Below are 19,208 nucleotides of genomic sequence, written 5' to 3' on the forward strand. Positions count from 1 at the left end.
TACCTCTTAATGATTGTTGAATCAAGTGTCAACTCCCTCCATTGCTAACGTTCAGTCCCTGGACAATAAAGTAGACAAGCTTAGGGCGAGGATCTCCTTCCAGAGAGACATCAGGGACTGTAACATAGTGTTTTTTTACAGAATCATGGCTATCTGTGGACATATTGTCCATGTCCATTCAGCCAGCAGGGTTCTCTATCCATCGCACAGACAGGAAGAAAAAATTCTATAGGAAAAATAAAATAAGTTTCATGATTAACAACTGTGATTGTGGTAACGTTCTCCCAATCAGGAATACCGCATTACCTCCCAAAATAATTTTCTTCGATCATCGTCACTGCCGTGTGTATTCCCACCCAAGCCGACACTCAGGGAACTACACTTTTCTATGTGCAACCTGGAAACCGCTTATTCTGAGGCAGCATTTAGTGTAGCTGGGGACTTTAATAAAGGAAATCTGAGGATAACGCTACAGAAATTCTATCAACACATCTCCTGTGCTACATGCGCAACACGGACCGTGGGTCATTGCTACTCTCCCTTTTGGGGCTATGCAAAACAGGAACAGGAAGCTCCTGTGGTATGGACTGCTCAATGTTAGTCTGACCAATTGAAATCTATGCTTCAAGATTGTTTTGATCACGCGGAACTGGAAATATTCTGGGTCGCCTCTGAGAACAGTATTTACGTACACACTGACTCGGAGAATGGGTTAATAAGGAATTGTATAGAGGATGTTGTTCCCACTGTGACGATTAGAACTCGTCCAAACCAAAATCCGTGGATTTATTGCAGCATTCGCGCAAAACTGAAAGCGCGAACCTTCGCATTTTAACCTTGGCAAGGTGACTGGGAACATGGATGTGTACAAGCAGACCAGCTACGACCTCAGTAACACAATCAAGAGGCAAAACAACAGTACACAGCATTAAACGGCTCAGACATGATACATATGTGACAGGGACTCCAGACAATCCCCGATTTTATGAAGGGAAAACCAGCCACGCCGCGGACATCTACGCCTCGCTCCTGGGCGAGCTAAACACCTTCACCCGTTTCGAGGAAAATGACATCGAGCCCCCGACATGGCCACCGACGCTCACGAGGAAGTAATTTAAGCGTGTTAACCCTTGCCAGACTGCCAGGGCCACGTCCTCAAAGCATGTGCAGACCAGCTGGCTGAAGTGTTTACGGACATATTTCATCTCCATATCCCAGTCTGTTGTTCCCATTTGCATCAAGATGTCCACCATTGTTACTGTACCCAAGAAAGTGAAGGTAAATGACTATCGCCCCTTGCACTCACTTCTGTCATCATGAAGTTCTTTGAGAGGCTAAGGATCATATCACCTCTACCTTACCTGAAACCCAGACCCTCTCCAATTCACATTTCGCTTCAACAGACCCCGGGCGATCGCCATTGCACTGCACCCTGCCCAATCCCACCTGAACAAGATAAATACCTACAGTACCAGTCAAAAGTTTGAACACACCTACTCATTCCAAAGTTTTTATTTATTTTTTACTATTTTCTACATTGTAGAATAATAGTGAAGATATCAAAACTATGAAATAACACATATGGAATCATAGTTTTGATGTCTTTACTATTATTCTAATAGTAAAAATAAAGAGAAACCCTTGAATGAGTTGGTGTGTCCAAACTTTTGACTGGTACTGTATGTAAGAATACTGTTCATCGATTACAGCTAAGGGCCCAGGGTCTGAACCCATCCCTGTGCAACTCGGTCTTGGACTTCCTGACGGGCCGACCCCAAGTGGTAAGGGTAGGCAACAACACCTCCGCCATGCTGATCTTCAACACAGGGGCTTCACAGGAGTGTGTGCTCAGCCCAAGGACCTCAGCCACCCGGGCCACAGCCTGTTCACCCCACTACCATATTGAAGGCAGCTGGGACCGAGAAACTAAGAAACAGCTTCTATATCCAGGCCATCAGACTGTTACAGTCCCAACTAGCCAGCCTCCACTCAGTTCCCTGCCCTGAACCTTATTCACTGTTCTAGCCGGCTACCATGCGGTACTCTACCCTGCGCCTTAGACTGCTGCCCTATGTACATAGTCATTGAACACTAGTCACTTTAATAATGTTTACATACTGTTTAACCACTTTATATTTACAGCGCATTCGGAAAGTATTCAGACCCCTTGACTTTTCCCACATTTTGTTAAGTTACAGTCTTTATTCTAAAATTGATCAAATTAATTGTTTTCCTCATCAATCTACACACAATAACCCATAATGACAAAGCGAAAATAGGTTTTTAGGAATCTTTGCAAATTAAACAAATTTAATAAACAGATGCCTTATTTATGTAAGTATTCAGACCCTTTGCTATGAGATACGAAATTGAGCTCAGGTGCACCCTGTTTCCATTGATCATCCTTGATGTTTCTACAACTTGATTGGAGTCCACCTGTGGCAAATTCAATTGATTGACCATGATTTGGAAAGGTGCACACCTGTCCGTATAAGGTCCCACAGTTGACAGTGCATGTCAGAGCAAAAACCAAGCAATGAAGCCGAAGAAATTGTTCGTAGAGCTCCGAGACAGGACTGTGTCGAAGTACAGATCTGGGGAAGGGTCCCAAAAATAATTATGCAGCATTGAAGGTTCCCAAGAACAATGCCTTCCATCATTCTTAAACGGAAGAAGTTTGGAACCACCAAGACTCTTCCTAGAGCTGGCTGCCCGGCCAAACTGAGCAATCGGGGGAGAAGGGCCTTGGTCAGGGAGGTGACCAAGAACCCGATGGTCACTCTGACAGAGCTCCAGAGTTCCTCTGTGGGAATGGGAGAACTTTCCAGAAGGACAACCATCTCTGCAGCGCTCTACCAATCAGGCCTTTTTATGGTAGAATGGCCAGACGGAAGCCACTCCTCAGTAAAAGGCACATGACAGCCCACTTGGAGTTTGCCAAAAAGCCCCTAAATGACTCAGACCATGAGAAACAAGATTCTCTGGTCTGATGAAACCAAGATTGAACTATTTGGCCTGAATGCCAAGTGTCACGTCTGGAGGAAACCTGGCACCATACCTTCAGTGAAGCATGGTGGTGGCAACATCATGCTGTGGAGAGATTTTCAGCGGCAGGGACTGGGAGACTAGTCAGGATTGAGGGTAAGATGAACAACGCAAAGTACAGAGACATCCTTGATGAAAACCTGCTCCGGAGTGCTCAGAACCTCAGACTGAGGGCTAAGATTCACCTTCCAATAGGACAATGACCCTAAGCACACAGCTAAGAAAATGCAGGAGTGGCTTCGGGACAAGTCTCAATGTCCTTGAGTGACCCAGCCAGAGCCCGGACTAGAACATGATCGAACATCTCTGGAATGACCTGAAAATAGCTGTGCAGCGACGCTCCCCATCCAACCTGATGAGCTTAAGAGGATCTGCAGAGAAGAATGGGAGAAACTCCCCAAATACAGGTGTGCAAAGCTTGTAGCTTCAAACCCAAGACTTGAGGCTGTAATTGCTGCCAGAGGTGATTCAACAAAGTACTGAGAAAAGGGCCTGAATACTTATGTAAATATAATAATAAAGTTTTTTTTACTTTTAATAAATAAATAAAAATGTCAACCTGTTTTTGCTTTGTCATTATGGGATATTATGTGTAGATTGATGAGTGAAAAATAAGGCTGTAATGTAACAAAGTGGAAAAAGTCAAGGGGTCTGAATACTTTCCGAATTCACTTCATATACTGAATTCTAGTCATGGCTCAACCTGTATAACTACTGCTGTACAATACTGTCCATACTGCCTTTACACATCATTATGTGTATATATATTCCAGTCTCTTGACATTACTAGTTTTTTTTCTTGATTGTGTATTTTATGATTTTTAATTGCTAGCTATTACTGCACTGTTGGAGCTAGAAACACAAGCATTTTGCTGCACCTGTGATAACATCTCCAAATCTGTTTTAATTTAATTTGGGTTTGGATATGCTGCTGTACAATTCAAAGAAACTTCTGAAAATCCACAACAATGATTTCTGGCCCTTACTGTTAGAGGACCTGAGTCTTAAATCAGAATTCTGATCATACAGAAACACCAGTTGCTTGTCACTACCTACACCACTGTGAGGGTTGAAATTACCTCTATTTGTTTAAACTGAAAACACACCTCTATTTATAATAGAGCATTATAAAAGTATGCTAGTGTAGTCCATTATATTCACGCAATGGAACAACACTTTAGCTATCTAATATGACGTACAGTTGGTCGTGAAACCACTTGTTCTGCTCTTGTAATTGCTCTTTCGGATTAGCAGAACAACAGTTTGAAACCTTTCCATTTCCAGGGAGTGGCCGTAATGGCTGTACTTCAAAATCTCCCAACAGATCTCTCTCAAATGTATTGTTATGACCTATTTGTGTTACTTAGAAAAGATTATGAAGCAAAACGACAGAGGGATTAAAATGGCTGTTTGTCTTTATTTTTTTAGTGTGGCGGTCACCAGATGTAAAGACGTGCCTGCCTTCGGTCCTCCTATCCCCCAGGGGGTGTTCTTCCCAAAGTCGGCCATGTTCCGGGACTTCCTCCTGGCCAAGATGATGAACGGCGAGAATGCGGTGCATAAGTCGGACAAGTTCCGCGCCATGGCCATGCGCACGCGCCAAGAGTACCTGAAGGATTTGGCCGAGAACTTTGTAAGCGCCACCCCCGTCGACTCTTCGGCGGCCAAGTTCAGCTTCATCTCATTGGGTGTCAAGAAGAAGGAGCGCAGCCGACCCCGGCGCAACGCCCACCTCCAGAGCTACGGGGCGGTCACTTGGGCTGTGGTGGCCCGGGACTTTGGCCAGTCAGCAGACATTGGCTGCTTGCTGGCCGTCTCCAATGAGTTTGTGGTGCTGATCGAAGAGGCGTCCAAGGAGGTGGTGTTCAACTGCTACTGCCGCGACGTCCTCGGTTGGAGCTCAACATCCGGGAGCGTCCGGCTTTTCTACGAGCGAGGCGAGTGTGTGGTGTTCTCCACGCAGGAAGGATGCTGGGACGACGTCCGGGAGATCATGCAGAGGTTGGAGGTAAGAAGGTTTTGTGGGAGGCTTAAAGACAACATAATTCAGTGCTACACATCCTGTACACAGATTAAGCCTAATCCTGGACTAAAAAGCATTTTCAATTAAGATTTTCCATTGAGAATGATTTTTAGTCGAGGCTTAATTTGTGTCCAGGAAACCACGCCTCAATGTTTAAACCAGGGATCGTCAATCGGACCCACAAGGAACATATCTGATTCAACTTCTCCACGTATTTACTGAAGACTAGGTTTAGTTGATCACTTGGTTTTGTTACTGCTTGGCTGTACCCACACTGGCCCAGAGAGATTGGCCACCTCTGCCTGATACATAAGTATCATAAGACACTTGCATAAAACCTTGTACCTCAGTATTTGGCTGCGTTTCGACAGGCATCCCAATTAAGATTTTTTTTCTTCTAACTAATTTGTATTTTGACCAGTCAGATCAGCTCTGTAAAAGATCTGATGTGGAAAGATCTTGTTAAGCTAAATAGTTTACTATGGGTGAACACTGCAGTGAGATGATTACTCAAGTCCTGCGAGCCAGCCCAAGTCACAGCAGTTTAGCCAGCAGGTCAGCAGATGTCCCCCATTATACTGCCACTTTACCTCAGCCTCACAACAATATGTTTGTTGTTATAAGTTACTGTTCTTGAATCACTGGTGGTAATAAAGGCCTGCCGGGGCGTGTACTTTCCTCCTGCTTTTTTCCCACGAATTGATTGAGTCATTTGGTTGATAATTGTATTATTTAGGGGGAGACGAGAGGTCGTATGGGGTCGGGTGTCTCTGAGCTCTCTATCCCAAGCCCTTTTCATTTCGGTTAAATGGGATTATCCAAAGGTGTCTAAAGCCTCTGCTAGGGTTGTCACAATACCATTCGCCTCAAACGTCTTTGGGATAGGGGGCGGTATTTTGACGTCCGGATGAAAAGCATGCCCAAAGTAAACTCCCTGCTACTCAGGCCCAGAAGCTAGGATATGCATATAATTGGTCGATTTGGATAGAAAACACTCTAAAATGTCTAGAACTGTTAAAATAATGTCTGTGAGTATAACAGAACTGAAATGGCAGGCGAAACCCCGAGGACAAACCATCCCCCCAAAAATTGATTTCAATGGCTGGCACTTTAGGGCGAAATCGTGCCCGATTGCATTTCCTAGGGCTTTCACTAGATGTCAACAGTCTTTAGAAAAAGTTTCCGGCTGGTTTTTGGAAATATGAGGGAGAAGAAGTCGTTTTTCTAAAGGCTCCCATTTTGGCTGTAGTGTTTCCATGCGCATGGTCGAGATAGAGCGTTCTTTTTGTTTATCTCCGGTAAAGACAATAACGATTCTCCGTCTTAAATTGGTATTGTTTATTTGCGTATTAGGGTACCTAAGGATTGATTTATAAACGTTAATTGACTTGTTTGGATAAGTTTATTGGTAACGTTTGGGATTCATTTTGACCAATGGAAACCGAGTGGATTATTGACTGAAGCGCGCCAGCTAAACTGAGTTTTTATGGATATAAAGAAGAAATTTATCGAACAAAAGGACCATTTGTAATGTAACTGAGACCTTTTGGAGTGCCAACAGAAGAAGATCTTCAAAGGTAAGGCATATATTATATTGCTTTTTCTGACTTCCGTGTCGCAACTCCCTGGTTGAAAATGATTTGTTATGCATTTGTGTGCTGGACGCTGTCCTCAGATAATCGCATGGTTTGCTTTCGCCATAAAGCCTTTTGAAATCTGACACCTTAACAACAAGTTAAGCCTTATTTTGAAGTATTGCACTTGTGATTTCATGAAAGTTTAACTTCTACTTCATCACAATCCCGGATCCGGGAGCACCCCCATCAGTAAAAAAAGCTGACTAGCATAGCCTAGCATAGCGTCACAAGTAAATACTAGCATCTAAATATCATTAAATCACAAGTCCAAGACACCAGATGAAAGATACACATCTTGTGAATCCAGCCATCATTTCTGATTTTTAAACTGTTTTACAGGGAAGACACAATATGTAAATCTATTAGCTAACCACGTTAGCAAAAGACACCACTTTTTTTACTCCACCATTTTTTTCCTGCATAGGTAGCTATCACAAATTCGACCAAATAAAGATATAAATAGCCACTAACCAAGAAACAACTTCATCAGATGACAGTCTGATAACATATTTATTGTATAGCATATGTTTTGTTAGAAAAATGTGCATATTTCAGGTATAAATCATAGTTTACCATTGCAGCCACCATCACAACTCTCACCAAAACAACTAGAATAACTACAGAGACCAACGTGAACTACCTAAATACTCATCATAAAACATTTCTGAAAAATACACAGCGTACAGCAAATGAAAGACACAGATCTTGTGAATCCAGACAATATTTCAGATTTTTTAAGTGTTTTACAGCGAAAACACAATATAGCATTATATTAGCTTACTACAATAGCCAACCACACAACAGCATTGATTCAAGCCAACAATAGCGATAACGTATAAACCAGCAAAAGATATTAATTTTTTCACTAACCTTCTCAAACTTCTTCAGATGACAGTCCTATAACATCATATTACACAATACATATAGAGTTTGTTCGCAAATGTGCATATTTAGCGGCACAAATCGTGGTTATACAATGACAATAGTAGCCAAGCTGCCAACAATATGTCGGGAGAAATCTTGGGAGAGGCACCTATTCTAATCAGTAACTAATCATAAACTTGACAAAAAAATACAGCTTGGACAGCAAATGAAAGATACATTAGTTCTTAATACAATCGCTGTGTTAGATTTTTAAAATTAACGTTACTACGACATACAGCGTGGGTTAAAGCGAGACCGCACCGAAATGAATGGCGGAATAGTATTTTTACATTTTCCAACAGAACAACGAATTAACATCATAAATACTTCTTACTTTTTGATGAGCTCCCATCAGAATCTTGGGCAAGGTGTCCTTTGTCCAAAAGAATCGTTGCTCGGTTGTAGATTGCCGCCTTCAACGTTGGAATTAGCAGTAAACATTAGCCATGTGGCAAAGACGTGCCCAACTCACTAAAACACAGCATAAATAAATATCCGAAAATCGCAATATAATGATATAAACTGATATAACTCGGTTTAAAATAACAACATTATGATGTCTTTAACACCTATATCGAATAAAAACAGAGCCGGATATATCTAAGGGCTATAAAGGGAGCTTTCTATAACGACACCCAGAGGTCCTTTCTGCGTCCTGGCGAAGTGAACAAAGGACGGACCCCACGTTCCCAGCCCATTTATAAGCTCTCAGATCTGCCTAGCAACTCCATTTCAATTCTCACTATTCGCTGACATCCAGGGGAAGGCGTATGCAGTGCATCTCAACCAATAGAAGACAGGCAAATTTATAAACCGACCTCAGAACAGCCAGCAGAATTCAGCATTCTCACGTCCTCATAGGAAAATTGCTCTAACTCCAGTTCTGTTTTACTCACAGATATAATTCAAACGGTTTTAGAAACTAGAGCGTGTTTTCTATCCAATAGTAATAATAATATGCATATTGTACGAGCAAGAATTGAGTACGAGGCAGTTTAATTTGGGAACAAAATTATTACAAAGTGCCAACAGCACCCCCTATTGAGAAAAGGTTAATATTATAGTAATTTAATTTGAATTTGGCGCTCTGCCATTTCACCGGATGTTGGCCAGGTGGGACGCTACCGTCCCACCTATCCCAAAGAAGTTTTAAGATGCTAAAAAGTGGTGAAGAACTGGGGAGTCTGGATAAAAATAGTGACACGTTGCCACTCCAAACAGAGCTGGTATTTTTTAACCTTTGGCATCGTGACGACCCTAATCTCTGCAGAGCTTGACATTGTGCGATTGGCTGGTTTATTCTGAAATTATCTAGGTATTTCTCCTGTTGATGGCAAACTTTTTTTGTCAAATCCTGTAACTGTTTCCTGCACTTCAAGAGGCCAGCTCAGGCCACGTTTGGACTATATTTTGTTTTTGTTGCCAAGTTTTATTGAATGGAGGCCTTAGTCTTTTCAACCAACTTTACAATGGAAAGGGATAATAATTTAAGATCTCATCAGCTTCGGTGCTATTAAGGTTTTGTATTTGTGTGGATTAGGTCAAACCACAACCTCACGGAGAGGCAGAAATTAGCAACTTTAACTGGGGTAAAGGTTGATCTACATTAGGCCTTATAAGGTAATGCTCATAACTTTTCAAAACAGTTACCAACATGGATAAACCCTAATAAAGCCATTAGATCAAAGTAGGCTGAAATTTACTCTCTTGGTCATGTCGCCCTAGATTGTCACCCGGGGCTGCGAGACAGTGGAGATGACCCTCCGGCGGAACGGTTTGGGCCAGCTGGGATTCCACGTCAACTTCGAGGGTGTGGTGGCAGACGTGGAGCCCTTCGGCTTCGCCTGGCAGGTGGGTCTCCGTCCGGGCAGCCGGCTGATGGAGATCTGCAAGGTGGCCGTGGCCACACTGTCCCACGAGCAGATGATCGACCTGCTGCGCACGTCCAACACGGTCAGTGTGGTCATCGTCCAGCCCCATGAGGACGGCACACCCAGGAGGTAGGTTAAACACCACTTCCTCCTTCTTTGTACTTAACTTAAACTAAGCTTAATAGCTCTTACAAAAACATCTGTCCCAAGCGTTGTTTTATTCTTTCACTGAACAAAAATGTAAACGCAACATGCAACAATTTCAACGATTTTACTGTGTAATAGTTCATATAAGGAAATCGGTCAATTGAAATAAATGTATTAGGCCCTAATGTATGGATTTCACATGACTGGGCAGGGGCGCAGCTATGGGTGGGCATGGGACTTGGGAACCTGGCCCAGCCAATCGGAATGAGTTTTTCCCCACAAAAGGGCTTTATTACAAACATAAATGCTCCTCCGTTTCATCAGCTGTCAGAGTGACTGGTCTCAAACGATCCCGCAGGTAAAGAAGTTGGATGTGGAGGTCCTGGATTGGCGTGGTTACACGTGGTCTGTGATTGTGAGGCAACAGCTCTGGTGGACATTCCTACAGTCATCATGCCAATTGCACACGCCCTCAACTTGAGACATCTGTGGCATTGTGTTGTGTGACAAAACTGCACATTTTTTGAGTGGCCTTTTATTGTCCCCAGGACAAGGTGTACCAGTGTAAATATCATGCTGTTTAATCAGCTTCTTGATATGCCACATATGTCAAGTGGATGGATTATCTTGGCAAAGGAGAAATGCTCACTAACAGGGATGTAAATTGGGGATGCACGATATATCGGCGAGCATATCGGAATCGGCCGATATTAGCTAAAAATGCCAACATCGGCATCGGCCTGATGTCTAGTTTAACCTCTCTTGGGCACGTGAGACGGTAGCGTCCCACCACTTCAACAGCCAGTGAAACTGCTGGGCGCCAAATTCAAATACAGAAATACTCATTATAAAAATTCAGAAAACAAAACATATTTTACATAGGTTTAAAGATTAACTTCTTGTGAATCCAACCACGGTGTCAGATTTTTAAAAATGCTTTACGGCGAAAGCATACATTACGATTATGAGAACATAGCCCACAAGACAAATCATTACAAACAGTAGCCAGCCAGATAGAACAGTTACACAATTTAGAAATAGAGATAAAATGAATCCCTTACCTTTGATTCATATAGCAGACATTCATTTACTCAATAAATGTTCCTCTTGTTCGATAAAGTCTATTTATACCCAAAAACCTCCGTTTTGTTCGCGCGTTTTCTTCAGTAATCCACAGGCTGAAACGCAGTCAAAACAGGAAGACAAAAAAATCCAAATTGTATCCGTAAAGTTCATAGAAACATGTCAAACGATGTTTATATTCAAACCTCAGGTTGTTTTTAGCCTAAATAATCGATACTATTTCAACTGGACAATAACATCGTCAATATAAAATGTAAACAAGAAACGCACTCTTGCGCAGGAAAAAGCTCCGTGAAACTTTAGGGTCCACTCATTCAGACTGCTCTTACTTCCTCATTTTTCAGAATACAAGACTGAAACACATTCTAAAGACGGTTGACATCTAGTGGAAGGCATAGAAACTGCAAGTTGAGTCCTAAGTCAAGGGATACTGTAATGGCATTGAATAGAAAACTACAAACCAAAAAAAAAACTACTTCCTGAATGGATTTTTCTCAGGTTTTTACCTGCCAAATCAGTTCTGTTAAACTCACAGACACTATTTTAACAGTTTTGAAAACTTTAGAGTGTTTTCTATACAAATCTACCAGTTATATGCAGATCATATCTTCTGGGCCCAAGAAACAGGCCGTTTAATTTGGGCATGCATTTCATCCAAAATTCCGAATGCTGCCCCCTACCCTAGAGAAGTTAACACCGATGTGCAAAACCGATGTCAAACTGAAGTGCATACATATATAACGTAAGTAGATGACGTAATGACGCCACAAATATAGCGCTACACAGGAAAAAAAGCAGAAAAATACTAAGCGCACACTTCCAACAGCTAAACAAATTCAAGTCGAGCAGTCATTTGAAAGAGTAAGAAAATTTCAGCGAGACAACTCAAAGGCGAAATCCATTAAAACCCAAGATAATGGATCTCATTATGCTACTTGTTATGGGCATCATAACTGACATTTGGACCAGCGATGTCAGTCCCATGAGCATGCTGAGTCTGACAGCACAATGGGCCGACCAGGATGTCGTACTGTGGAAAGCTGTATTGCATGCTCAAGAACGTGCTGGTTCTCATACCGCTGCTGCCATTTCAATGGCATTTGAGAACATGTTTGAAACTTGGAAACATGAACACACTCCTAGCGCCACTCGAGAAATAAGCTCAACTGCATCTGCAGCAGACATGATACCCTCTGTCATGGCATTGCAACACCTGCTCAACAAAACTGCTGTCACAGACCGTGGGGTTAAAACGTACAAAAGTACTCGAGGCTGGGAATAAGCCATTCGGTGGTATTCTCTCTGAGCTTCTTTACTGTGTCACCACCATGCTCAATGCTAGGTACAAGGACTGCTACTTCGATGCAGACAAGAAACAGGGTTTACGTGAAACGTTACATACACTGCTGGACAAGATGGAAACGGACACAGTGACAGTGCGCACCGAGGAAGAGAGATCATGGACGTACAGAGCTAAAACTTCACTGCTTGACATGTATGATGAAATCCTGGTTGAGAATGAAACGACTAAACAAATGTACAATGAAACAGCACAGCAAGTAAGTGAAAGAAATAGGTTTTGATTATGTTTTACTGGTAATGGGGACATACGTAAATTCCAACAAAATAACTTTTTGGTGTATGTGTCTGTGCAACCTTTTATTTAACTAGGTAAGTCAGTTAAGAGAAATTCTTATTTACAATGACAGCCTACCCCGGCCAAACCCGGATGATGCTGGGCCAATTGTGGGCCGCCCTATGGGACTCCCAATCACGGCCGGATGTGATACAGCCTGGATTCGAACCAGGGACTGTAGTGATGCCTCTTGCACTGAGATGCAGTGCCGTAGACCGCTGTGTGTGTGTAACTATTTAACTCTACTAGAATGCATAAAAGGCCGCAAAAGGACATGTCAGGACATGTTAGCCGTCACATCAATCAAGTTATGGCGGTACTGCCGTACTCAGTGTTCATGTCACCTATTGAGCATGTTTGGGATGCTCTGGATCGATGTGTACGACAACTTGTTCCAGTTCCCGCCAATATCCAGCAACTTCGCACAGCCATTGAAGAGGAGTGGGACAGCATTCCACAGGCCACAATCAACAGCCTGATCAACTCTATGTGAAGTAGATGTTGCACTGCATGAGGCAAATTCACCAGATACTGATTGGTTTTCTGATCCACGCCCCTACCTTTTTTCTAAGGTACCTTTGAGCAACAGATTCATATCTGTATTCCCAGTCATGTGAAATCCATAGATTAGGGCCTAATGAATTTATTTCAGTTGACCGATTTTTTTTCTTTATATGAACTGTAACTCAGTAAAATCTTTGACATTGTTGCATTTTTTATTTTTGTTCAGCGTACGTAGCGCATTACTTTTGTCCATAGCCCTATGGGCCTGTGCCATTTGAGACTGGGCCAACATGTATGAATCAAGACCGGGTTTTCGTGCTGTGCCAATTTTCTTGGGACATTCCAAGGTAGTCGTTGGGTTGGTTGGTGAACTCTTGTGTTGAGAACTTGAGACTTGCCAAATCATGTTTTAACAGGAACCAAGCAGGGTGAAAGAGAGAACATTATCCATAGTTTTGTACTGTATGTGCGTTAGGAACATTTCTGGGATCTTTTATTTTAGCTCATGAAACATGGGTCCAACACTTTACATGTTGTGTTTATATTTTTGTTCAGAGTAGGAAATATGATGCCTTTTGGGACTTGGCTAGTTCAAAGCTAATGATCTCTGTAGTCATGACCTAATGGGCTTGTTAAATTAATCAATGTTGTCTATTAATGTTCTGTTTTGTGTGGACCCCTGGAAGAGTAGCTGCTGCTTTCGCAACCGCTAGCGGGGATCCAAAAAAATACTAATACCAGTGTTATTGATTTCAATCGGCCACAGGCTTAGTCAATGCAGCTCATATCCATCAGCAAATTTTTTACATATTTAACTGTAGCAAAGTAGCAGTAAATTGGGATGAAGTTGGACACAAGTTAGCAGCGACTGGTCCCAAATGCAATGGGAAGTTTGCACTCAGAATATTGGGTTAATACTATATTCTGACGTTTAAATCAAGCAAGAAAGAGTTGGAACGGGGCTATACCAGTTTGGAAATGGACATATCAATTAGTGAGGTTTGAGGAAAAATGTATCGGGCAGTGAAAAATCTCAAAATACCTAACTCTTAAAATGCAGTCCATCTGCCAAATCTCAACTTAACTCTCCCATTGACTTACAGTATAGCCTATTTGGCAAGAAAGAGGATTCACACTTTTTACATTAGATGCACTTAATAACACAGTAACAACACTTACTCATGCTCTTACAGTATAATGTAAGTACATGTACTTTACCGTTTTAAGATTGTTTTGTAAGATGCTGAATTGCTAATGTGTCTTTTGATTTATTCTGTCAGGAGCTGCTCGGAGATGTACCGCGTCCCCGTGGTGGAGTACAAGACCACCACGGCTGCCGGCTGGCACCGCGTCTCGACCGCCCCGGGTGGCGGCCCGTCCATGTCCCGGGGCTCCCCCACACAGGGCCCCAGCCCTGGGCAGCAGATGTTCCACTACGCCCAGGGGGCCATCTCCCGCAGCACCTCCTTCGACAGGAAGCAACAGGACGGGACCAGGTACACCTCAGCACCCACCTCCATCTTCATTGACTCATAGTTCAAATGCCCTAGATCAGAGGTACTCAAATTTTAGCCTGGAGGGTCAAAGTGCTGCCGGTTTTCTTTTCGAACAGAGTAAACTCATTGTCACTGGTTGGTTAGAGATTCCACTCACGAGCACTGTCTTAGAGCGAAGAATTTACATCAGCAGTACTTGGAGACCAGCAGTACTTGGAGACCAAAATCTGGAGACCAGATTTGAGTATCCCTGCCTTTGACACTCATAATCATGCTCAAAGTGTGTCACCAAAAGAAACTTGAGGTACACTACCGTTCAACAGTTTGGGGTCACTTAGAAATGTCCTTGTTTTTGAAAGAAAATAAAATGTTTTGTCCATTTAAAATATGTAGACGTTGTAAATGACTATTGTAGCTGGAAACGGATGATTTTTAATGGAATATCTACAGAGGCCAATTATCAGCAACCATCACTCCTAGGCTTCTAGGCAGAGTTGCAAAGAAAAAGCCATATCTCAGACTGGCCAATAAAAAAAGATTAAGATGGGCAAAAGAACACAGACACTGGACAGAGGAACTCTGCCTAGAAGGCCAGCATCCCGGTCACCTCTTCACTGTTGACGTTGAGACTGATGTTTTGCGGGTACTATTTAATGAAGCTGCCAGTTGAGGACTTGTGAGGTGTCTGTTTCTCAAACTAGACACACTAATGTACTTGTCCTCTTGCTCAGTTGTGCCCCGGGGCCTCCAACTCCTCTTTCTATTCTGGTTAGAGACAGTTTGCGCTGTTCTGTGAAGGGAGTAGTACACAGCGTTGTATGAGATCTTCAGTTTCTTGGCAATTTCTCGCATGGAATAACCTCTATTTCTCAGAACAAGATTAGACTGACGAGTTTCAGAAGAAAGTACTTTGTTTCTGGCCATTTTGACCCTGTAATCGAACCCACAAATGCTGATGTTCCAGATACTCAACTAGTCTAAAGAAGGCCAGTTTTATTGCTTCTTTAATCAGAACAACAGTTTTCAGCTGTGCTAACATAATTGCAAAAGGGTTTTCTAATGATCAATTAGCCTTTTAAAATGATGAACTTGGATTAGCTAACACAACGTGCCATTGGAACACAGGAATGATGGTTGCTGATAATGGGCCTCTATACGCCTATGTAGATATTACAAAAAAAATCTGCCGTTTCCAGCTACAATAGTCATTTACAACATTAACAATGTTTACACTGTATTTCTGATCAATTTGATGTTTATTTTAATGGACAAAAAAATGTGCTTTTCTTTCAAAAACAAGGACATTTCTAAGTGACCCCAAACTTTTGAATGGTAGTGTATATTACATCAAACATGCTTCCTTGCTTGGCATAAAGATTCACTCAGATTTCATATACATATACAGATTTGCTGACCAATCATGTCTGACTCCTCCCAAGGACCTGTACTAATAATTGAATAGGACTCATTGCTGACCTGTTTTTGTTAGTGAAATTGTATAATTTTCCCGACGGACACAATGGCACCTCTATCCTTAGTATCACTGACACTGCACGACATTAGCATAGGCCGTGCATAATGAGGTCAAGGTTTTTGTAATGTGATTAGCATAAAATTAAGTGGCAAATACATGACTGGGAAACTGAGACTGCTCTGCAGGGAAGAAAAACAAGATGGGGGAAGGGGCATGTTCATTAGGGAAAGCAACTGAGTGTTTTAAAACGATTTGCAATGGAAAACAGGAATGAGCTTTTGTTATTTGACAAGTCTAGGTAAACCATCCCTGTTTGTCTGTTTTCTACCGTTGATCCCTAATGAACTCGACCCAACTCTAATTCAAACTCTAACATACTGTAGCTACTATACTTAAAGCAGTGTTTCTCACAGACATTGCTTCAGATGGTATTTGCACACACAAAAAAGTGGGTACCAGAACTAGAAAAAACAACTGAATCAATGCTGAATGTAGATGATAAGCACTCTTTGGCACTTGATATAATACTAACAGAAAAACAAACAGAAGAGACTAAGGTTTTTCCTATTTTTTTTGTTTTTGCCCTTATGTTTGGTCATGTTTTATGGATGATTTTTTTCTGGCAACAGAGTATTTATCAGAATTTGTATTATGAAATGTTTCATTTTGTTGGCACTAATATCACTCCATAAGCATCTACTTTTTCACTCTGTCTATGAGGATCGACCTCCCATGTTACTGAACTTGGCACACAGCATGGAAGATGGTGAGGGGTTGAGGGCGGGGGGCTGTGGGGTTAGCTAGCAGGGCGTCAAGGCATGTGAATGTTTTATTGAGCTCCTGAGTGTTGAGGCTCTTGTTTGCAGCCTTGCACTGCCCCTCTGTTGTGGTCTGTCCTCGATCGCCTGTACACGCACGCGCGCGCACACACACACACACACAGCGACAGTAAGGCTACCTCAGCACTGGTCTTTCGGGTAGTGTTGCATTACATGTCAGCTATGCAAGGGTGCATCAGGTTGAACGCGTGTGTGTGTCCATGCCATGCGTGTGTGTGGTGTTTCATCTAATCAGTGTGTGCATGTCCTTTTACAACTGTGTGACAACTGTGTGTGTGCATGCAAGCATACCGGTATGATTGTGTATATGTGGGAGTAGTGCATTTTTGTGGGATGAGTTTGACCTTTTGTAAAAAGAAAAGCACAGCCTGTTGGCTGTCATTTTTCCTTATCGTGGCGGAAAATTGAGATGAAGTGATTCCTTTCTAGTCAATGGTTTCACAGGAATGATTCTGGCATAGATTGTCCTCTCAGGAGTCAAAACTCTATTTTCAGATTGGAGTGTCCTTGTAAATGTCTGTATGAAAGACGTTACAAGTCTACACTGAGTGTACAAAAATATTGTGAACACTTGCTCTTTCCATGACATGGACTGACCAGGTGAATCCATGTGAAAGCTATGTTTCCTTATTGACACAACTGTGGGCAGCATTGGAGTCAAAATGGGCGAGCATCCGGTTTCTGGTTTATGATTCACGTAACATTACATTTCCCGCACCCTTTTACCATACCGTATTTGTCATATGTGACACTTTGTCTGGGTTCTACAGAGAAAACAGACGTGATAGACTCCGAGGTAGTACAATGGAACCCTTACGGTGACATGTTTTCCTAAGGGGAAGCAAGACATGGAGACACTGCATATGTTTGTGCGGGGGTTGTTTGAATTCAAACACTTTGTGGCTTCCACTCCTAGTTGGAGCTTCGCCAGCTAATTAAGAGGGAGTGGGACTCAATTTGCAGCTGCCAACGCCTTGCGAAGCAGGCCTGCTCCAAAGCTGCTGAATATGCACAATTATCCTCCCTTTCACACCACCTCATCCCTTACTCCCCGCCCTACAATATATACCCTCTATTACGCTCGCTTACCCATTGCACATTTACGATCCCATCTCAGCTTTTCCATATGATCCGGGATTCTGTGTTTTTTTTTCGGGGGCTCAGCGTTCCTCCCGGGCCGGCGGGAGAGTCGAGTTTCACGAGTCGGAGGCTCGAGCGTCTCCCACTCTCACGGAGGCTTGGAACAGTCTGTTCAGGCTAAGAATAACGCCTTGCCTAACTGCGGACTTACGCTATGTTCCCCTAGTATTTCCCCAAACACTCTTCATAAATGGATGAGATTCTAGTAGTCCAGTTGCTCTTTATCGTCACTGTCTAATGGTTGAACTACTATTTGTATTGTCAGTATCGAACAATAAAAAAGAAAACATCTTATCTACACTGTGTAATTTGACCTTTGGCACAATGCACATGAGGATACACAAAACAAACAGACATCAGGAGCACATGTATCATATGTCCAGACTAGGTGATGAGTTGTATTGACATGAAGGCTCTTTGAGAATAACATGAGTGATAAGATGGTCGTTTAGCAGATGTGTTTATCCAAAGTGACCCACCCAGTGGGCAATTTAGTTTTGTCTGCTAGGTACAGTCAACGTGTTTCCTTAGATCTGGAGTGTGTGGCCCTTTTTGAGAATCCAACTAACAACTAACCCTTCCCATTCAACAGGGCCATTGAAGCTGTAGCCTACAGGTGGGGCACTTTGGCGGTCGAGGCCCGTTTTGGTTAAACGTCCCCTAAACGTTCTTTTGTGGTTTTCAGGGTACTGCAAGAATATGAGATATCCCCTACGGCCTCCTGTAGCAGTCGGGAACCTGGACAACTGTACTGCAGCTCCCCCAGCAACCAGTCCACGTCCAGTGACCCCGGACCCTGTGGCACCTGGTCCCAGAAGGCTGGATACATTAACGGGTAAGTGCATTAGGGCACAGCGCTGCAATGCACATTTTATGACAGCTATGGTGTATATTTTAGGACCACTATGGTGTACATTTTAAGACACTCTCAACCTCATGCCTCGGCCACTCGATGGAGAGTTACATACACAGCAGACTGGGTTTGAGTACAATAATATTCAAATACTGTATCTGCGCTTGATTGAGCTTGTCTGGGGCAATGGTGCCGATGGAATAGTACCAAAAGTAGAGACCCCGCCCACCTATCAGTTTAAAGGGATAGTTCAGTCCAAAATCAAAGTTTGATAGATTTTTACGTTCCTCAAAATAGAAAAGAAAGAAAAAGAAAGAAAAGTCCATATTTGATGGCATCTGTTGGCGAAATCTACAGACCCCAAGCACAAATGAATGGGAGAGATGGCTGTCATCCAATAAGGTGCTTTTCTTTGCTCCTAGATTAGATCGACTTTATTATCCCAACAGGGGGATATTCATTTGGACATGTGCTTTAAAAAGACAAAGTACATAATACATAGAAACGCAGCATAATGCACAATTAAAAATCATATG

At 42.6% G+C, this 19,208-nt stretch overlaps 1 protein-coding gene across 3 annotated transcripts in view; it reads left to right on the forward strand.

The window, feature by feature from the left end:
• The window catches only part of LOC120065226 (signal-induced proliferation-associated 1-like protein 2), a 102,962-nt gene that overhangs the window by 58,003 nt on the left and 25,751 nt on the right, over nucleotides 1-19,208 (forward strand). For all 3 annotated transcript variants that reach the window (XM_039016035.1, XM_039016044.1, XM_039016052.1), the window contains exons 8-11: nucleotides 4,474-5,053; nucleotides 9,355-9,629; nucleotides 14,151-14,366; nucleotides 18,505-18,654. In XM_039016035.1, the coding sequence (XP_038871963.1) occupies nucleotides 4,474-5,053; nucleotides 9,355-9,629; nucleotides 14,151-14,366; nucleotides 18,505-18,654 (1,221 nt within the window). The remainder of the gene's footprint in view (nucleotides 1-4,473; nucleotides 5,054-9,354; nucleotides 9,630-14,150; nucleotides 14,367-18,504; nucleotides 18,655-19,208) is intronic.

Source organism: Salvelinus namaycush, chromosome 2 (assembly GCF_016432855.1).
Source record: "Salvelinus namaycush isolate Seneca chromosome 2, SaNama_1.0, whole genome shotgun sequence".
NCBI lineage: Eukaryota > Metazoa > Chordata > Actinopteri > Salmoniformes > Salmonidae > Salvelinus > Salvelinus namaycush.